The sequence below is a fragment of the Papio anubis genome, chromosome 2, assembly GCF_008728515.1.
Source record: "Papio anubis isolate 15944 chromosome 2, Panubis1.0, whole genome shotgun sequence".
Taxonomy (NCBI): Eukaryota; Metazoa; Chordata; class Mammalia; order Primates; family Cercopithecidae; genus Papio; species Papio anubis.
Window position 1 is genome coordinate 104,563,900 of NC_044977.1, and position 17,215 is coordinate 104,581,114.

Consider the following 17,215-nt stretch of genomic DNA (forward strand, 5'->3'; position numbering starts at 1 on the left):
AAGAAGAAATTTGAAGGATTGGATAATCTACTTACTAAAGAACTTGTCCCTTAATAATCAAGACTTCGTGGTATAATCTTAAAATTCACAATAATCATGGTTTGTACAAAGTAGTGAGTTCAGGGAAAAGATAAATGTGAGCTTAGGCTACTTTTCTAATAGTTAGAGTCAAGTTCATTTCTCAGTGTTCCATAATTGTGGAATAGTTGATCTATCTACCAGGTTGTGCCCTAACTTCCAAACACAGAGCAACTGCAATATTATTTCCTGGAAGAGGTAGATTTGGATGATATTTTATTTCTGTGCATGTGATCTTTGCAAATGCCAATATGATTCATCTGTCACCCTGCTGCAGCTGGTCAACCCTTGAAATCAGACATGTATTAGGACTCATGACCAAAGACACCAGCAGCTCAGACAGGAAGGATCTGAGGAAGAAAGTAGCGTAGACACTTTTGAAGCATCTTCCAGGGAAATTCCCAGGGGAAAACTACAGAGGTCTATATGAGAGGTCACAAATCCAAATGCGTGCAGAGGCAGGCAGTTCGTGTAAATGAGAGAAGTGGGTAGATGTGAGGCTCTAGGGAGTGGTGAGAACTCTAGCCTGAGACCTGTGTAAAGGGAGCAGCCAGTTCTCAGTGGCAGTCGATTATTGCCAGGTTGGAAAGCAATCCAGTATTAACAGATCTGATTTCTCAAGAGAAGCTGGGCTTCAGGTGTGTATGTAAAATTTTCCAATTTTAAACACCACTGTGCAAGCCAAATAAACACATTGCCAGGCCCCATAAGAGCCTTGGCCCTCCAAGTTGTCACGTGGATGCCCAGGAAATATAATCTTAGGGTTGTGATGGGGGCCAATTGTTTATTTTTCTTTCTTGACCTTGGTCACAAATTATTGGTGCTGTAAATGTGAACTGGTCTTCTGCCGAAGGAGAGAATGCATGGGCTTGAGGAGAATTTAAAAGCATTGACAAAGGGTTCCTAGATGTCATTTAAAAAAAATGATTCAGGGCCAGGCGCAGTGGCTCATGCCTGTAATCCCTGCACTTTGGGAGGCTGAGAGGGGAGAATTGTTTCAGCCCAGGATTTCAGAGCTGCAGGGAACTATTAATATAATCGTACCACTTGCACTGCGGCCTGGGCAATGGAGTGAGACCCTGCCTCAAAAAAATAAGTAAATAAAATACACTTTAAAAAAAAAAAGAAAGAAATGATTCAGAAAGAAAAGGTACTCAGGAGGGCAAAGAGAACATAAAGAAAAGTCGCTCTGATTAATAAATAGATATGGAAATAAAGAGGAAATGCCTAATTCCTGTTTGGATAAAAAATTAAAAGTATAGTCTCTGCACAAGGAGGATAAATTTGGACCTTCTGGAGAAGGGAGACAGAGCAGCTAACAGACTTATCATGAGGTTCAACTCCTGATGAGCCTGCAGAGGTAGCTACCCAGATTGTCTTCTTCCAGCATGTATTAAAGTATGTAGCATTGGTTAAAATGCATTCCACAGGATGTTAAAAGGAAATTCACAAGAATATGGGGGGGGGGGTGTCAGTCATTGAATACACTTAGAAAATTGAGTTAAACGTAATTCTTTTCTGTTTGATATTGTAGAGCTTTTAATGTAGATTCTAACCTGCTGAGATCACACAAAAGCAAGAGAAACTATTTCATTTCCCAAATTTACCTGACCACAGCATCCCCTTACCCCAGAGCCTCTTGAGACCAATATTTTACTGAATTCACATTGGTGAAAGCCCCTGCATTCAAGTGTACATATTCATATAACTTACAGACTCTTTCTCCTGTCTGCCTGCGGGCATGGTGGCAAATGACACATTTGGAAGAATCCTGGTTAGTATCTCTAGTGACCTTTGATGTCTTGGGTAGGAAGCCAAGGGACACGGGCAAAGGCAATGCTTTAGTCTCTTCCTCAGCCATGAGTCGTAATTTTAGAAGAAACAGGCACATATGGGGAACACAGAGCTGCTCTGTAGCTCATCTGAAAACGACTGTTCTTCTGGACCATGGATTTTGATGCTGGAATGAGAGGACCCTGGCAAGGAATTGGGAGCTTATCACATAAACCAAGAGGAATATTTTTGGCCAGATACTTGAAGACCAAACAGAAGAGCTTTAAAATGAGATTTAAGTAGGATAAAGTAGAGTGTTCAAATTAAACTCTAAAATCACAGCCCGCAGAAGGGCAGCAGGTGCAAGCTACAATTAAGAGGCATGGCTAAGGTGATGCCAAGCAGCTCTCCCAAGGAACTGGCAGGGAGGACCACTGGGGCCACACCTACAACTGGGATGCATTTGCCAACCGCATAGTGAGAGGGCCAAACTGAATTAGTCGTGTTCTTTAGGGGAGAAGAGCACGACCTTAGAGATTGCAGACAGAGACATGGTGGGGCAGGACGCACAGCAGCACCATCAGGCCAGGTGAGGATGACAAGTTCACATAAATTGTAGTCTCTGAAATGGGTGGCAAGGATGTATACACAAGAATAAGAAGTCACAAACGTCAGAGTGGAAGCAAAGTAGAGAGCATATGGATGAGATTTTCAAAAGGATGAAATAGAAAGGATTTTGCTGGCAGGGTCTACCACAGTCTTCTCAGGCAGAGCGAGGCTCTGGCTCATGCTTTTCTATTTAAGATTTTTTAAACTGGCACAGGAAGAAGATGGAATAGGGAAGAGAAGGGGGATATTTATCCAGGCATCTGCCCTATCGAGTGCATTTTTGACTTGCCTTGCTAGCAATTTCATGATGGGAAAGGTAAGGGAAACAATGAGGGAATGACTTACTGTGGACTTAATTCTAGACAAGATGCCTCTAACTGGCCGATGGTGTGGAAGGCACAGGAAACATAGGCGGAAATAAACAGACCAACCTGGAGTTTTATGATCGCAAAAGAAAGACACAGGACACATACTTCAGTGTGTGCTCTCTGCTACCCTTTCTGCTTTTGCTACTTCACAGTCTCCCTCTGGCATCTCCATTCCCTTCCTAAGTAGAACTCCAGCCCAGACTTCAGGGTCACCACCAGGGATGTAGGGTAGAAGAGTCTCCAGGTTTCTTTCCCAGGAAGTTGAGGAAAGCAAAGATCCCCAATCCAAATTCAGCAGAAAAGATGTGCTCCCTCTACTTTAAGTTGGAACTCAGAATCATGAGGCCACAAAACCAGTTTTATATACAGCATTGCAGTTCTACTGTGCCTTTATTGGAGTGTATATCATGAGACATACATGTGTGTGTATTCTTCTGTGCTTTTTTGTTGTTGTTGTTGTTGTTGTTTGTTTTCCTGAGACGGAGTCTCACTCTGTCGCCCAGGCAGGAGTGCAGTGGCATGATCTTGGCTCACTGCAACCTCTGCCTCCCAGGTTCAAGCGATTCTCCTACCTCAGCCTCCCAAGTAGCTCAGATTACAGGTGCCCACCACCATGCCTGGCTAATTTTTGTATTTTTAGTAGAGATGGGGTGTCACCGTATTGGCCAGGCTGGTCTCAAACTCCTAGACCTCATGATCCACCTGCCTCGGCCTCCCAAAGTGCTGGGATTACAGGCAGGAGCCACCATGCTCGGCCTAATTTTTGCATTTTTAGTAAAGAGAGGGTGTCATCTGTCTCCTGACCTCAAGTGATCCACCTGCCTTGCTCTCCCAAAGTGCTGGGATTACAGGCTTGAGCCACCATGCCCAACCATGTGTGTGTATTCTTAATTAATATTCCCAGCAACCCCTGCAAGGTAGGTCATATTGTGTCAATTCAAAAATATAGAAATAAAGAGACAGACTAAATGATTTGCCCAAGGGCACATGGCAAGTAAATGACTGAACTGTGGCTTGAACCCAGGCCTTTCTGCCTTCTCACCACAGCTCCTTCAGCTCCAGTAAGCTCTCTCCAAAACAAGACATTGTATTTTGGGTATCTGATGGGTTAATTGACTCTTGTGGGTTAGCCTGGGAATCCAACCTCAACATAACATTGTTTCTATGGGGAAATGTGCTCAGAGTGACAAACAACTGGCTTAACCAAGGAACTTTTGTAACCCAACCTATCATAAAGCAGGCACTGCCTCGTGTTCAGAAAGACTGGCGGGGGAGCAAGAGGGGAGAACAGGATCAGTCAGCCTGCATCCCCTCAGACTCTGCGATCCCATTCCAGTCTAGCTGTAGGTTTGCCAAGGAACAACCATCTCACACATCTACAAATAGCCACCGTAGTACCTACCGCAGGGGGTAGATATGAGGATCAAAAGAGCAGGACCTTTGAGTGTAGAAAGCAGCCAGTGCAGGTCAAACCCACAGTCAACATTTGTGAAGTGGGAAGTGAGATTCCTCCCAACAGCTGGGGGCTGGCAGAACTCAGCTGGCTCCCTCAGGACCCACCTGGCAGTCACGGTACTGTGAGGGTGTGGACCTGCTTCCAGGGTTTGCCTCTGCTCCTCCAGACAGTTCCACATTTCAGTCTTGGTTGATCGGGACCCAGGAAGTCACCTTCCACAGCGAGAGGCTCAGCTCCAACAGGGCAGCTACCTTCTCTAAGCTTTTAAGGCTCAAGTTCTAACACAAGGCCTCGCCCACCTGTGTCTTCACTGTCCCCTTTGCCTTCAGATACCAGTTCCCAGGGCTGATGGATGTGTAAATGCTGGAAAGCACAGCTAAGGAATCACTACAGAACCTCAGCAGTGAGCATTCCTGTCCGCCTTTTCCCCATCCCTCCAGGCAGGGATTTCTTTTTGTCCCAGTATTTGACTTTGCTCTCTGATAACTGCCAAGAGCAAGCTTATTCCGTGCCCTCCAGCCTCCGCCAAATCGGCCTGAAGGGGATTTTCTTTCCATGAATAACTCTTCAAAGGGAGAAAGGATTGCTAAGAAGCAGCCAAACTGTGAGGGTTTTTCTTTCTTTCCTTTTTCCTTTTGGATGAGGGAAAGGAGCTATTTTCTCTTGGCGAGGACAGATACTAACTGGACAAACACCCTGGAGACCAAGGCCATCAGGAAAGGAAACCCCTGACAACATGGTCCTGGCCTTGCCTTTCCCTCAGCATTCTCCCCTGAGGGCCACCCCCAAAGTGGTGCCTTTCACAGCACACGGCCGGCCATTGTCCAGTCAGGATGCTGGGCTTTTGGAGAGACTCTCTGGCCTCAGAGGGGCAGTGTCTGCGAGCACATTTGGTAACAGTGGATCATGAGTCTCAGAGAAACCTTCTTGTTGCGGCCTGTGTGTGTGCCCGCACGTGCACACGTGTGTCCTTGTGTGCTGCACTGGGAAAGGATCCGATTTCAGACTTTGGCAGTCTTCGTGCTTGGAGTCCTGCCCTTAGGAGGAGATACTGTCAGGTGCCAGACAGAATTCGGAGAGCCTATCAAAGGAGAATGTGTCCTTGGTCCACAGAAACACACTCTCTTATATGGAAGAGAAGGGTCACTGTTCAGAGGCAGTAGATTCTTAGGTACCCAGAATTACCCTTGAAGGGGTATGGAGGCTGCTCTACACACGAGGCTCATGAGTTTGGCCCTTTGTTAGTCTGGGACAAGAGTGGAGACTGGAGACCAATGGGGAGGTCCAGATCACTGACTCTGCTAAAGAGTGTCAGGGTCCCAGCCTACCTCAAGCTGGAATCCTACAGCCATATAGGTGGCCCATGTGGTAGATGTGAGTAAACCCAGCCCACAAGCATGAATGAGAATGACTCACAGCTTTGCAGTCACTAGCTCTGGTGACTTTGGTTGACTTTTCTGTTTCTCTAAGGTGCCTCTGGGGCATAGCAACAGGAGCCAGGGAGAGTAAACCAGTAAGGAGTATGAGCTGGAAGACGGGGTTTGTATTCCAGCTCCGTACCTCCCAGCTGCATCCTCAAGAACTGATCTTGGTTTCTTAAGCTGTACCATGAGAAGGCTGCCATAGCTTAGAAGAGAACCACCAGCCATCCCTGGTATAGAGTAGTAATTTTACATGTACCCTTATACTATGGAATAGTGCACTATTTTTATTCATTCTCCCACTGCCTCCCACCATGGGTGCCATATTGAATAAGACTTTTGTCAGCCATAAAGCTGTTCTAAGTAATCATTTGTTTCCCCATTTTTATTATTCAGGATTCAATTGCCATTCAATCCGTGTCTCTGGTTACCAAGCAGTAACTGATATAACTGATTTAATTCCATTGCCCATCAAAAAAATTATCATTTAACCCACTAGTTAGTCTGTGCTGTCTTTATTATGATTAAATGCACAAATACTATTTTACATTAAGAAATATTAACAGCAGCTCATGGACTCCATTCATACTTTGGAAGACTCTTTGGAACCTGTGATCCCCCAGCTATAAGTCCCTGAACCCTGAAAACCTTTTAAGTGCAAACAGTATGTCATCTGTGATTTTACAGTTAATTTCTCACATATGAAAATGACTCAAGAAGTGTCTTTAGAGGTTATTAAGAGGATTCCATAGTTATACAATAAAATACATCCTATGCAAGTTTCTCCCTCCTTTCTCAGTCTTTTTATTTTCCTGAGCCCCTTCTTGAGATCTCCCCTTTCCTGTTCTCCATCTCTCTGCCCACCCTTTCTGGTCTCTGGCCTCCAGTCTTCCCATCATTCACCACCCGAGATTTTTCTGAGTGCCATGAACACCAGTCTTGTCCCAAGTATGGAAAAAAGCCAGGGAATACCTTGCCCCTTGAAGCTGAAACACATCGAGCCAACACAAATCTGTTGGCAGGAACAGCAGGCACAAGAGTCACATTCAGAGTACAAAAACAGCTATTTATAAAGCCTTCTTCCTGATTGCTGGGTGTTCACTTTCCCTTGAACCAAAGGGGCCACTGCCCCCTCTTGGAAAAGATGATTCCATCCACAGCTCCGTGCCTGAGGATCACTGAGTGCCTGTTCTGATGAGCAGTGAGAGCTGGGGACAGCATGCAGTGTGGATTAGATGTGGTGACACACTCTCTGATGGGCCAAGGCAGCTGGGTGTGCGGGTGACACAGATGGCCTCTGCAGCACCTGTGAGGTGACAGTCATGGGCCCCTTATAGGACTTGACATCCTGGCCTTAGAGCAAACCCCACCTGCCTTTGCTTTTTTTTTTTTTTTTAACTCTTGATGTAAACTTTGGTTAACATAGTTACTAAGCTTCCAAAGGTATTTGAGATTCAAGTAATGTAAAATGTTAACAGGCAAAGTACTATCAATATTATTACTAATATTTATCAGTTAATTATAATTCAACTCTTATTGCATTTGACTGTTCTGCATTTCTATTATACCTGATTTGCTAAATTATTATTTACCTTAGTAATCCAATGCTAGTCTATTATCTTCAGTAGTGGTAGCAATAACACCACTAATAACCCAGCAAATCCCAAATGGGATTGAGACCATTTGTTTTGTTTTTTAATTGAGATGAACCTGATGAAAATTTATAATTCATATACAGAAATGTCCTGTTGGCTAGCTACAGTTTTCCCAAATGTGTAGTTTTTGGCTTAGGTTCTTAAAAACTTGAATTAGTTGCCAATTCCAATAATCAGATTTTACATGAAAATATATTTCTGGATTCTCTTTCAAAAATGTCAGCTCTGACAATACTTGGGCCCACACTCCTACATGGCAGCAGTTGTGGAACACGTGAGTCCTCCCATCCTGTTCTGAATTGTGTCATCTCAAGTTGTGTCTGGGGAGCTTGGAGAAACCTTGGAAAGCAGTTGGTCCGAGTCCTTCATTTTTTTTTTTTTTCAGACGGAGTCTCGCTCTGTCGCCAGGCTGGAGTGCAGTGGTACGATCTCGGCTCACTGCAACCTCCATCTCCCTGGTTCAAGCGATTCTCCTGCCTCAGCTTCCCGAGTAGCTAGGATTACAGGCATGCACCACCACGCCCAGCTAATTTTTTGCATTTTTAGTAGAGACTGGGTTTCACCATGTTGGCCAGGATGGTCTCGATCTCCTGACCTCATGATCCACCTACCTCAGCCTCCCAAAGTGCTGGGATTACAGGCGTGAGCCCCTGTGCCCGGCCCCAAGCCCTTCATTTTTAAGATGAGGAATCTGAGGCCTGGGGATGCTGAGTGACTCTCATGAAGTCAGGTGCTGGTGTGTTTGATAATGGGGTCTGGGAGGCAGCTTTGCCCGCTGGTGCAGCACGGTCTCCACTAAATCATTCTGCCCTCCCTGCATGCAACACAGAACACCATCTTGTGGGTGGCATCTGTTTCACCAGGCCTCCCAACCTAATGCTAACTGACACCCAAGGCCTAAGTAACTATGTGAGGCATGAGTCACTCCGAGAACCTGATTATCAAAGTCCAAACCACAAAGAGGAATACCTTCACTTCAAGGGCTTCTATTTCTAGAAATAACTGTAGTGTTCTCTGTGTAGACTTCTAAGCCCAAATAAATGTTTTCATGTTTTGACAACTTCAAAAGCCCGTTGCCCTTAAAACTTCCTTGATTCTCAGGAAAGGGTCCCCAGAAGCTCGGGGTGGTATAGGAAGCTGAGTACGTAGCCTCTGCTGGTAAAGTGAATGGCCAGCAGCTAGCTGGGTTTCACTGTGGACATCCTTGAAAACAGGCTATTCATAGCTGTCAGGATGATGGATTCCAGCCCTAAATTGCTGACAAACATAAAAGAACATTTTTAGTTAGTCTCATTTTTTCTCTCATCTGTCTAATGAAAAGATTCAACTAGCTAGTGTGCAATTGATGTTGTTTTCTTATAAGCCAGGGGGCAACTAAGAAAACGCAGAAATAGAGTTGAGCCATGGTGTCACTATTTGTATTTGCCATTTCTCCATGTGGCTGAGAGTCCCTTGGAGCACACAGGAGGATCTTCTGCCTCAAGAATGGGTTCATCTAGGTAGTTCAGAGCCTGACAATGAACCTAGGAGTTTCATGGAACGGGAAATCAGCCTCAGAACAGCTGGTTCAGGATTAGTCATTTCCAGCTGAAAGGTGATTATAAGAGGGGAAAAAATGGTGGGCCAAAGACAACTTAGGAAGAGAGATGCAGAAAAAGCATTCCAGCAGCCATTAAAACATTGTTAGTTTTATTTTCTTCAAAAAATATCGGCCACCTACGATAGACTCCCCACAGGAGACCCGCCCTTACCCCTGCAGCCTTTGGGGAATGCGTCTTCTTCCAGTGATTGTGTCTCCTAGCAACAAGGAAGAAGAGCTACTGAGCACTTACTATGCATTAAACACCTGCTTGGTACTTTGCATTTGCCACATAAGCCTCACAACTTTGTGAGTAGAAAATAATGTTCCCACTTTGTAGAAGAAGTGAAGGTTCAAAGAATTTAAATAACTTGCCCAGCCAGTGAGTGGCAAAGCCAGTCATGAACCCTAGCCTCTCAGCTCTCAGATGCCATATTCTTGTACAATAGAAGATGAAACAGACAAACACTCAGTGCCACATTCTGCAGCAATGGTCCTCCTACAAGGGCTAAGAGTAAAGTAGCTGGGGAGACATCTTCAAAAGAGAAGAAGGAACATTGCACTCAGGCTCTCTGGTGGTCAGGGAGAGTGGGGACTGCATCTCCCAGCTCAAACTGCAGGGTACCACATGTCTATAGGCTTTTCCTAAAGGCTTTGGAAACGGGTGGTGATGGTGGTGTGCTGGTGATGATAAAGCAAAAGGAAGATGAGGCAGAGAAGAATTCGCTTCCATCTGTGAATGTCCTTGTTTGTAGCAATAAGGAAATCCTAGAGTAACCTACCAGTAAGCTTCTTCTGAGACCTGGTAGGTTCTCAGAGAAGGAGACGGTGTGTGTAAAACGTTTAGCAGAGTGCAAAACAAAGGGCCATGGGAATAGAATACATTCACTTCTAGCCAAAAATGCCTGCATTGAAAGAGGAGAAACAGAAGCATTTCCATTTTGAACATATCTAAAAGTCACGTCCCTCATGGGTCAGAGGTTCAATGTTAGGTCTTGGTGAAGCTATTAAAAGCGTATAGGCTCAGCCAGGCATGGTGGCTCACGCCTGTAATCCCACTACTTTGGGAAGCCAAGGTGGGCAGATCACATAAGTCCAGGAGTTCAAGACCAACCTGGCCAACATGATGAAACCCCATCTCTACTAAAAATATAAAAACTAGCCGGGCATAGTGGCACATGCCTGTAATCCCAGCTACTCAGGAGGCTGAGGCATGAGAATCACTTGAACCGGGGAGGCAGAGGTTGCAGTGAGTCAAGATTGTTCCATTGCACTCCAGCCTGGGAGGCAGAATGAAACTCTGTCTCAAAAAAAAGGGGGGGGGGGGCAGGGGCGGGGTCTTGCTTGTCTTATTCATCACTTATCTCCAAGCCCTATACAGCACCTGGCCCATAGTAGGGGTCCATAAATGTTCAGTGGATGGATGGATGAATGAAAAGATTAACCAAACACAAAAGTGTTGTCTTCCAGTTACAAAGATGACTGCCACAGGAGAATCAATATCCTGTGCCCCTCTGTCAGGAAATGACACCTGCCATCTACATGCTGTCTAAGACAAAAACTTGGCCATCGCTGTGACCCCTCTTTTTTGTTCCGTAAGCTAAAATAACTCCTAAATTGTAGCATGTGACTCTCCCCTGCTCTTCCCTTCTAATACTATTGTCATGACCCTTGTTGAGGCCCTTCTCAGCTATCTCCTGGATTTCTACACCACCTCCAAACTATTTTCCAAACTTCCAGTCTGTACCTCTCTTTCCAGTCCCTTCTCCACAACTGGAACAGAATGATCTTTTAAAAACCAAAATCTGATCAGGTCAATACTGTCACCACCTCCCCCTCCCATACCACTTGAGGACGGTCCATGACTCCCAATAGAATTTTTTTTTTTTTTTTTTTTTGAGATGGGGGTCTCACTCTATCACCCAGGCTGGAGTGCAGTGGTGCATTCTCAGCTCACTGCAGCCTCTGCCTCCCAGGTTGAAGCAATTCTCCCACCTCAGCCTCCCAAGCTGGTGGGATTACCGGTGCCTGCCACCATACCTGGCTAATTTTTGCATTTTTAGTAGAGACGGGGTTTCACCATGTTGGCCAGGCTGGTCTTGAACTCCTAACCTCAGGTGATCCACCTGCCTCTGCTTCCCAAAGCACTGGGATTACAGGCATGAGCCGTCGCGCCCCACCAGATTTTAAGATAAAGCACAAACCCCTAAGTGTGGCATGCCCATCCTTCACAGTCTTGCTCCTGTCTGCCTCCAGCCTTACCTGGCCAAGCCCTACCTTGAGTTCTGTGTCCCCTCCGGCAAGACTATTCTCTCTCTTGCCTGTCCCATGGCCTAGCTTCTTTGTCTGCCTGAAATGCTTTTTCTCCACCTTCCATGTTTGCCTTCTACATCCTTCTAAGAACTGGGTGTCTCTCTCGCTACGAACCCCGGTGCCTGGTTCTTGGCTGACCACGCTGTGGTCTGCTTCCTGTCTGTCTTTCCCAGATGTCCAATGCATGGAATGCTATTTTGTTCTTTGTTGTACCTAGCACACCTTCTCTAGTCCCTGGCATGATGAATGTCTGTTGAATTGATGAATACTTCGTCTCACACCAAACCTGTACTTTCTCAGAAGTATATTAGCGATTAACATCACTTTGGCCAATTGTGTGACCAGTCAAGATAATTAATCAAGGATTAGGGTGTGGTATGATTCTGAAAAAATCTATTAAACTAGACATATGGGGAGCATATTTTTTTTCACCAAAAGTCAAGGCACATAATGTAATAAATATGATCACATTTTTTCTTGCCTGGAAAAATATTAATATATAATATCTGTAGCTACACATCCTTATTTGTCATTTTTGCCTCACTATGTTATCCAAATATGCCAGCTTAAGACACTGAAATAATAATAGCGAATAAGTAAGTAGCTGGCATTCTTGATGAGCCTTCTATACAGCAAGCCTATGTGAAGTCCTTTGCTGTCATCTCATTTAACTTTTCAACTACCTCTTGAAGCAGATATTTTTCTTATCTCTATTTTAGAGATGAGGAAACTGAGGCTTAAAAATGTTAAATCACTTGTCAAAGGTTACACAGCCAGCAGTGAATGAGTAGTCCGTTTGATCTTCTCAGTTATTCTGCGATGCTGACCTAACCATGACCTCTTAACCTTTATTAGCTCATCAGAAGAGCTACTACTGGGCAAAAAATAGCTGTGGCTTCCGGAAACTTTTATTAAAACTCTAAATCTCCTGGCAATAACTTTCAAAAGTCATGATTCAGGCCAGCAGTGATATTTGAAAATGGAATCACAAGCAAGTCTCCTGGCTACAGAGATCCTCTTGCTGCCAAAAAGGAATGCTCAGCTTTGGTATTTATGACAATCTGTGTTTTTCCTGTTCCTTAGTCTTTTGCCATCATTGACTGTGGAAAGGCACTGACCCTCATTCTGTCCTCCCTGGAGAATCCTCTCCTTCAGGTTTAACTGGTTCTGTCCTTTTCCACGTTTTCATTTCACTGGAATCTACAGCAATGTTTCTCAGTCCTGTCCACTGACCGTTTGCATAATGATCACTTGGACACACATAAAAATGCACAATCCTGGGCCCCGTTCCCCAACTGTCTCATAGAATCTCTGTAGATTGGAGTCCTGGAAGCAGCATTTTAATCATATTTCCCGGGTAATTCTTATAAATACCAATGTTTGAGAACCACAGGCACAGTCTCCAGGTCCACATGACTAACAGTATCCCCTGGACCAGCAGCACTGAAAATGAGGAATCTTGGGCCCTAACCCTAAACCACTGAATCAGAATGTGCATCTTCATAAAATCCCCAAGTGATTAGACATTCACATTACTGTGCATACAGAGAATCAGTGATCTAGAACAATGTTTCCCGCAATTATTTCCCATCATCATGGCATGCACAGAAAATGAAAATCTACGTATGGCGCACTGGGAATACAAATGAGAATGTTTGCCATGGCATTGGGGCTCAGCCTGTCCCAGATCCCACCTGGCCACTCTGCAGGCTGAGAAGATTGACATCCCAGGTATGCCTGTGCCACACACAGCACATGGGTTGAGAAGCACTGGTCTGCTTACAGTATACCCAACTCTTCTAACTTTGTTCATGAGGCATAATTCCCACAGCTTGCTTACTCTTACTCTCTTCATCATTGATTAGTTCTTTTCATGCATACTAAGAGTCAGAAAAGTTATTTCCCAACCAACTAGATCTCAGAAGTCTTCATACAATGGAAGAACACAGTCTCATCTTCAAGTTCTAGGTAGACTCTTGGGAAAATCTGCAGAAAAGAGTTGTGTCTACTATTCTGGAGAGTCATCTGCTACAACCTAAGGAAGATGAGGAAAAAATAAGAGCCCTCTTCCCTCTGAAGACTGCTCCTTTCCCCTTCATCTGCAAACCTGAGGAGAAAGGATTAGCACCATGCAAGGTGGCATCCTCTCTTCTGAGTGCCAAGAAGAATGTGATTTTGTTTAATCCTTCCTTAGCAAAATCTGTCAGCTCGTAAACTGGACAGGTGTCCCTTCTCTTAGCCAACCTCTGATAATGGGGTAACAGTTGGGGTGGAAGGAATGGAATACCTTCAGAAACATTTCCTAGTGAGACCATCTGATCCAAAGCACCAAGTGTCAGGACACATCATCTGATTTTGCAAAGCCCCCAGCTACATGAGAACCCCATTGATTGATTTCTTTTTTTTCTCTTAAGGAAAAGGCTGAAAATTTTTAAAGCTTAAAGTAGTGAACTCTTACTATGAAGCAAATATGGCAAGGCTTGCTCTTAACTGAAGGATTGCCATGGCCTAAGCAAATACATTTGAGGAAGGGGGGAGGTGATTATTACTACCAATCAACCCTTCTTTTTTTCTTGGCTGCAAATCTGTATCTAACTCTTGGCACTCTGCTTCCCCCAATCACAGCCTGGACAATGCAACACGCATTTTAGCTGGGTTAGTGTGGGGCTATCCCTCCTCTGTCCTAAGACTGCACATCCCTCAAGTCTTAGAAGAATCTTCCCTTTACACCCCAAACATACCCAAAAGAGAATTCTGCCTGAGTAATGGAAAGGACAGTGACCAGAGCACTGTATCGATATTTGCCACCTCTGGCTTGACTTCTCATAGAACTCTTTCCTTAATGCAGTTACAGAGACCTTCTTCCTGTTCGGACCAGGAAGCTCGGGGAGCAGTTGGTAGTTCACCCAGGGTTGCCATGATGTCTAAGAAATAAGTGGATTTTCTCTAAGTTCCGAGCAAGAACAGTTGGTAAAAATTTCTATTCCTTGATCATCTGATTAACAAGTGCAGAAAATGTAAGATTGGGGAAATTGCTGAAGGCTCGGACCTCCCAATCCAAAGAACGTAGTTATTTTACATGATCATTTCAAGTATGGAATATTGAGGCATCTCTCTGCTTTGTGGTCCAGGATGAAGAACAAGCTGTGGTACTTTGAATTTGGTACCTCGGAGACTTTTGCAGCGACCTGCAAGAAACTGCATGACCACATTGAGTTGGAGGTAAGTTCCCAAGTGGGGAGAAGGCTTCCTGGATCTTGGTTCCGCTCCTGGATGGTCACACATGCACAGGATGTATCCTCTCGGGACCTTAAGAGGTGACCCACAGCGTAGTCTGTGTTGTTTCTCCATCCTGTTCCAAAACACCTCCATACCCTCACTCAGAAGGCTCCAATGACCTGTCTAGAGAATCCCTGGGGGGCTCTGGAACTCAGAGGCCCCAAGACCCCTGAGCCACACTTCATTCCAGCCCTCAGCCCTCCTTCCATGGCCTTGCGATTGCCTCTTTTCTGAGAGGTAAAGTCTCCATTGCCATCAGCACAGGGAGAGGGGCTGCTATTGGAGAGACAATGTCCCAAGCCTGGTAAAAGTCTGAGAACTGGTGTTACAGGGCAGCAGGGGTGGGGAGTGTAGGAGCTGCAGCCAGACACCCCCCAGCTGATCTGCCTTGATTTTCACATCTGCTTCAAGGAGCTGACTCACAGTTACCCAGGGTCAGTTTTGTGGGTATGCAACCTTTGTGGTCACAAAATGTCCCTGTGCTTAGAAGGGCCCTTGGTTTCATGCTATTCTGTCACTCTCTTGCAATCCTTGATAATTTTCTAACAAAGAATCTGGCATTTTCATTTTGAACTAGGCCCCACCAATTATGTAGCCAATCCTGTTGGTGCACTTGTGTTTCACTAACTCTTCCGGCACTTGTAGGGGCCTGCCTCAGACAGTCTGCCTGCTGGCTTCCCTCCCCTAGTTGATAAGCTGCCCACTTCCCACCCTCTCACCCCACACTGGCTGGGCTTCGCTCCGGAAGCCATCTCATTGATGGCTATGAGGATAGCTCCTTGGTCTCTGGCCACCTGAAAGTCCAAACTTCTATGCACACCTGCTCCGTGGGACTTTACGCCTATTGGTTCTCTTGTCCAGAGTTCTTGCTACTGGGCCTACCTTCCCATGAGATTTAGGCCTGTAGTCTTGTTTTCACTTGAGGAAAACAAGTGGAAGAGGCAGCCAGAGAGTTCAGCCAGGGTGGGCTCCTCTTGGCCCACCAGCTTGGCCTCTAAACCTGCACTGTAATCCAGTGGGACCTGGGCCTCCCTTGGAGGAGGCGCATGTGGCCTGGAGCAGTGTAGGAAAGCCCTGCCGCTCCCTGCCGGAAGGGCCCCTGTGCTCCTCACTCACAGGGAGTTTTCACAAACAAAACACGAAGCCAGAGGTTCTGTGCGGCTGCCTTTGACTCATCTGCCTGCCTCTCCCCTTCGGTTGCTGGGTTACCAATGCCAGGGTGGGAGGCGCCGATCTGGCTAATCCCCTGAACTTTTGGCCAGCTTGGTAAGAGGGCAGAGAGGCCAGGCGCCAGGGTATGTGTCCCCAGGTGCTACACAGAGAGTCTGAGAAGACGGTCCTCCTCTCTTGATGTGTGAACGCAGTGCTGGGAGCTGAGGAAGGAGGAGAGGCCTTGGCAGGGGAACCGAGTGTGGCTAACAGGGTTATGTGTGCATTTTTTCCCCTTGGCACGGCAGTCTGGTGGGGTCTCTTTAAATATACCACAAGTGAGGGACAGCCCTGGCCTAACCACAGCCAGCTGCAGGCGCACAGCGACTGCTTGTTCTCCCTGCAGCTGGCCTTGAAATTGTGCCCAGAATACAGCAACTTAGCTCCCCTGCCTCTGGCCTGCCCTCCCGGCTCCAGGCCCCACAGTCCCCTCTGGGTTTGAAAGACAGAGGCTCTTCCTCAACTGCAGAGGGGGCCTCGTTGCTAAAGACACTGGTGGCCTCTGGAGGGGGTGGGGTTGTTCACTGGTCTGGAGGGGGGGTGTTGTTGGGAGCTTTCAGAAGTACTTCCTGTTTTCCTTATCTCTCCATAATGAGTCTTTTTAGTATTTATTCATGAGGGTTAGCTGGGGGAGTGGGGCTGAGCATGTCATGTGATGGACAGCTTCTGACAGCCCTTAGGATTGGGGCAGGCACCATTTCTGCATCCAGAGAATAGTGGTGGATGGTCTTGTGCCTTGTGATCCAGAGGGGGACTAAGAGAGACAGACGGGGGTGAGGCGTGGGGTTAACAGGTGTAAGGAGACTGCAGAGCCTTGCAGGGAGATGGGAGAGTGTCAGGGGCCTCAGGAGGAGCTGGTAAGAGCAGCTATACTAAGGGACCTTCTAAACGTGGTTGCCGCAGACAACAGGCCAGGCCTTTGAGAACCAGCACATGACCCACCAGGCCAAGGCCATCTAATAACCTCACTGAGGCATTGCTACTACATTTCGCCATCTTCAGTTCCCCACCACAGCCTTTATTTCAAAGTCACACAACCAACCCTGTGAACTAAGTAGTCCAGAGATTATTATCCCCATTTTATGGAGAAGCAAGCTGAGGCACAGAGATTTAGAAGGGTAAACTGGGCCAGGTGCAGTGGCTCACACTTGTAATCCCTAGCACTTTGGGAGGCCGAGGCAGGTGGATCACCAGAGGTCAGGAGTTCGAGACCAACCTGGCCAACATAGTAAAACACTGTTTCTACTAAAAGTACAAAAATTAGCCAGGTACGGTGGTGGGTGCCTGTAGTCCCAGCTCCTCCGGATGCTGAGACAGGAGAATCGCTTGAACCCAGGAGGCAGAGGCTGCAGTGAGCCAAGATCATGCCACTGCACTCCAGCCTGGGCAAGACAGAGCAAGACACCATCTTAAATTAAAAAAAAAAAAAAAAAAATAGGGTAAACCGAAGGGAGAGAAAAGTCCAGTGGGACAAG

General features: G+C 46.1%; 1 protein-coding gene across 12 annotated transcripts in view; it reads left to right on the top strand.

Moving 5' to 3' along the window:
* The window catches only part of DGKG (diacylglycerol kinase gamma), a 213,484-nt gene that overhangs the window by 134,240 nt on the left and 62,029 nt on the right, over positions 1 to 17,215 (top strand). For all 12 annotated transcript variants that reach the window (XR_001899900.3, XR_002520454.2, XM_003894703.4 and 9 more), the window contains one exon: positions 14,384 to 14,474. Coding sequence is in view for 10 of the 12 variants with exons in the window: in XM_003894703.4 (XP_003894752.2) it covers positions 14,384 to 14,474 (91 nt within the window). In the remaining 2 variants the exon portion in view is untranslated. The remainder of the gene's footprint in view (positions 1 to 14,383; positions 14,475 to 17,215) is intronic.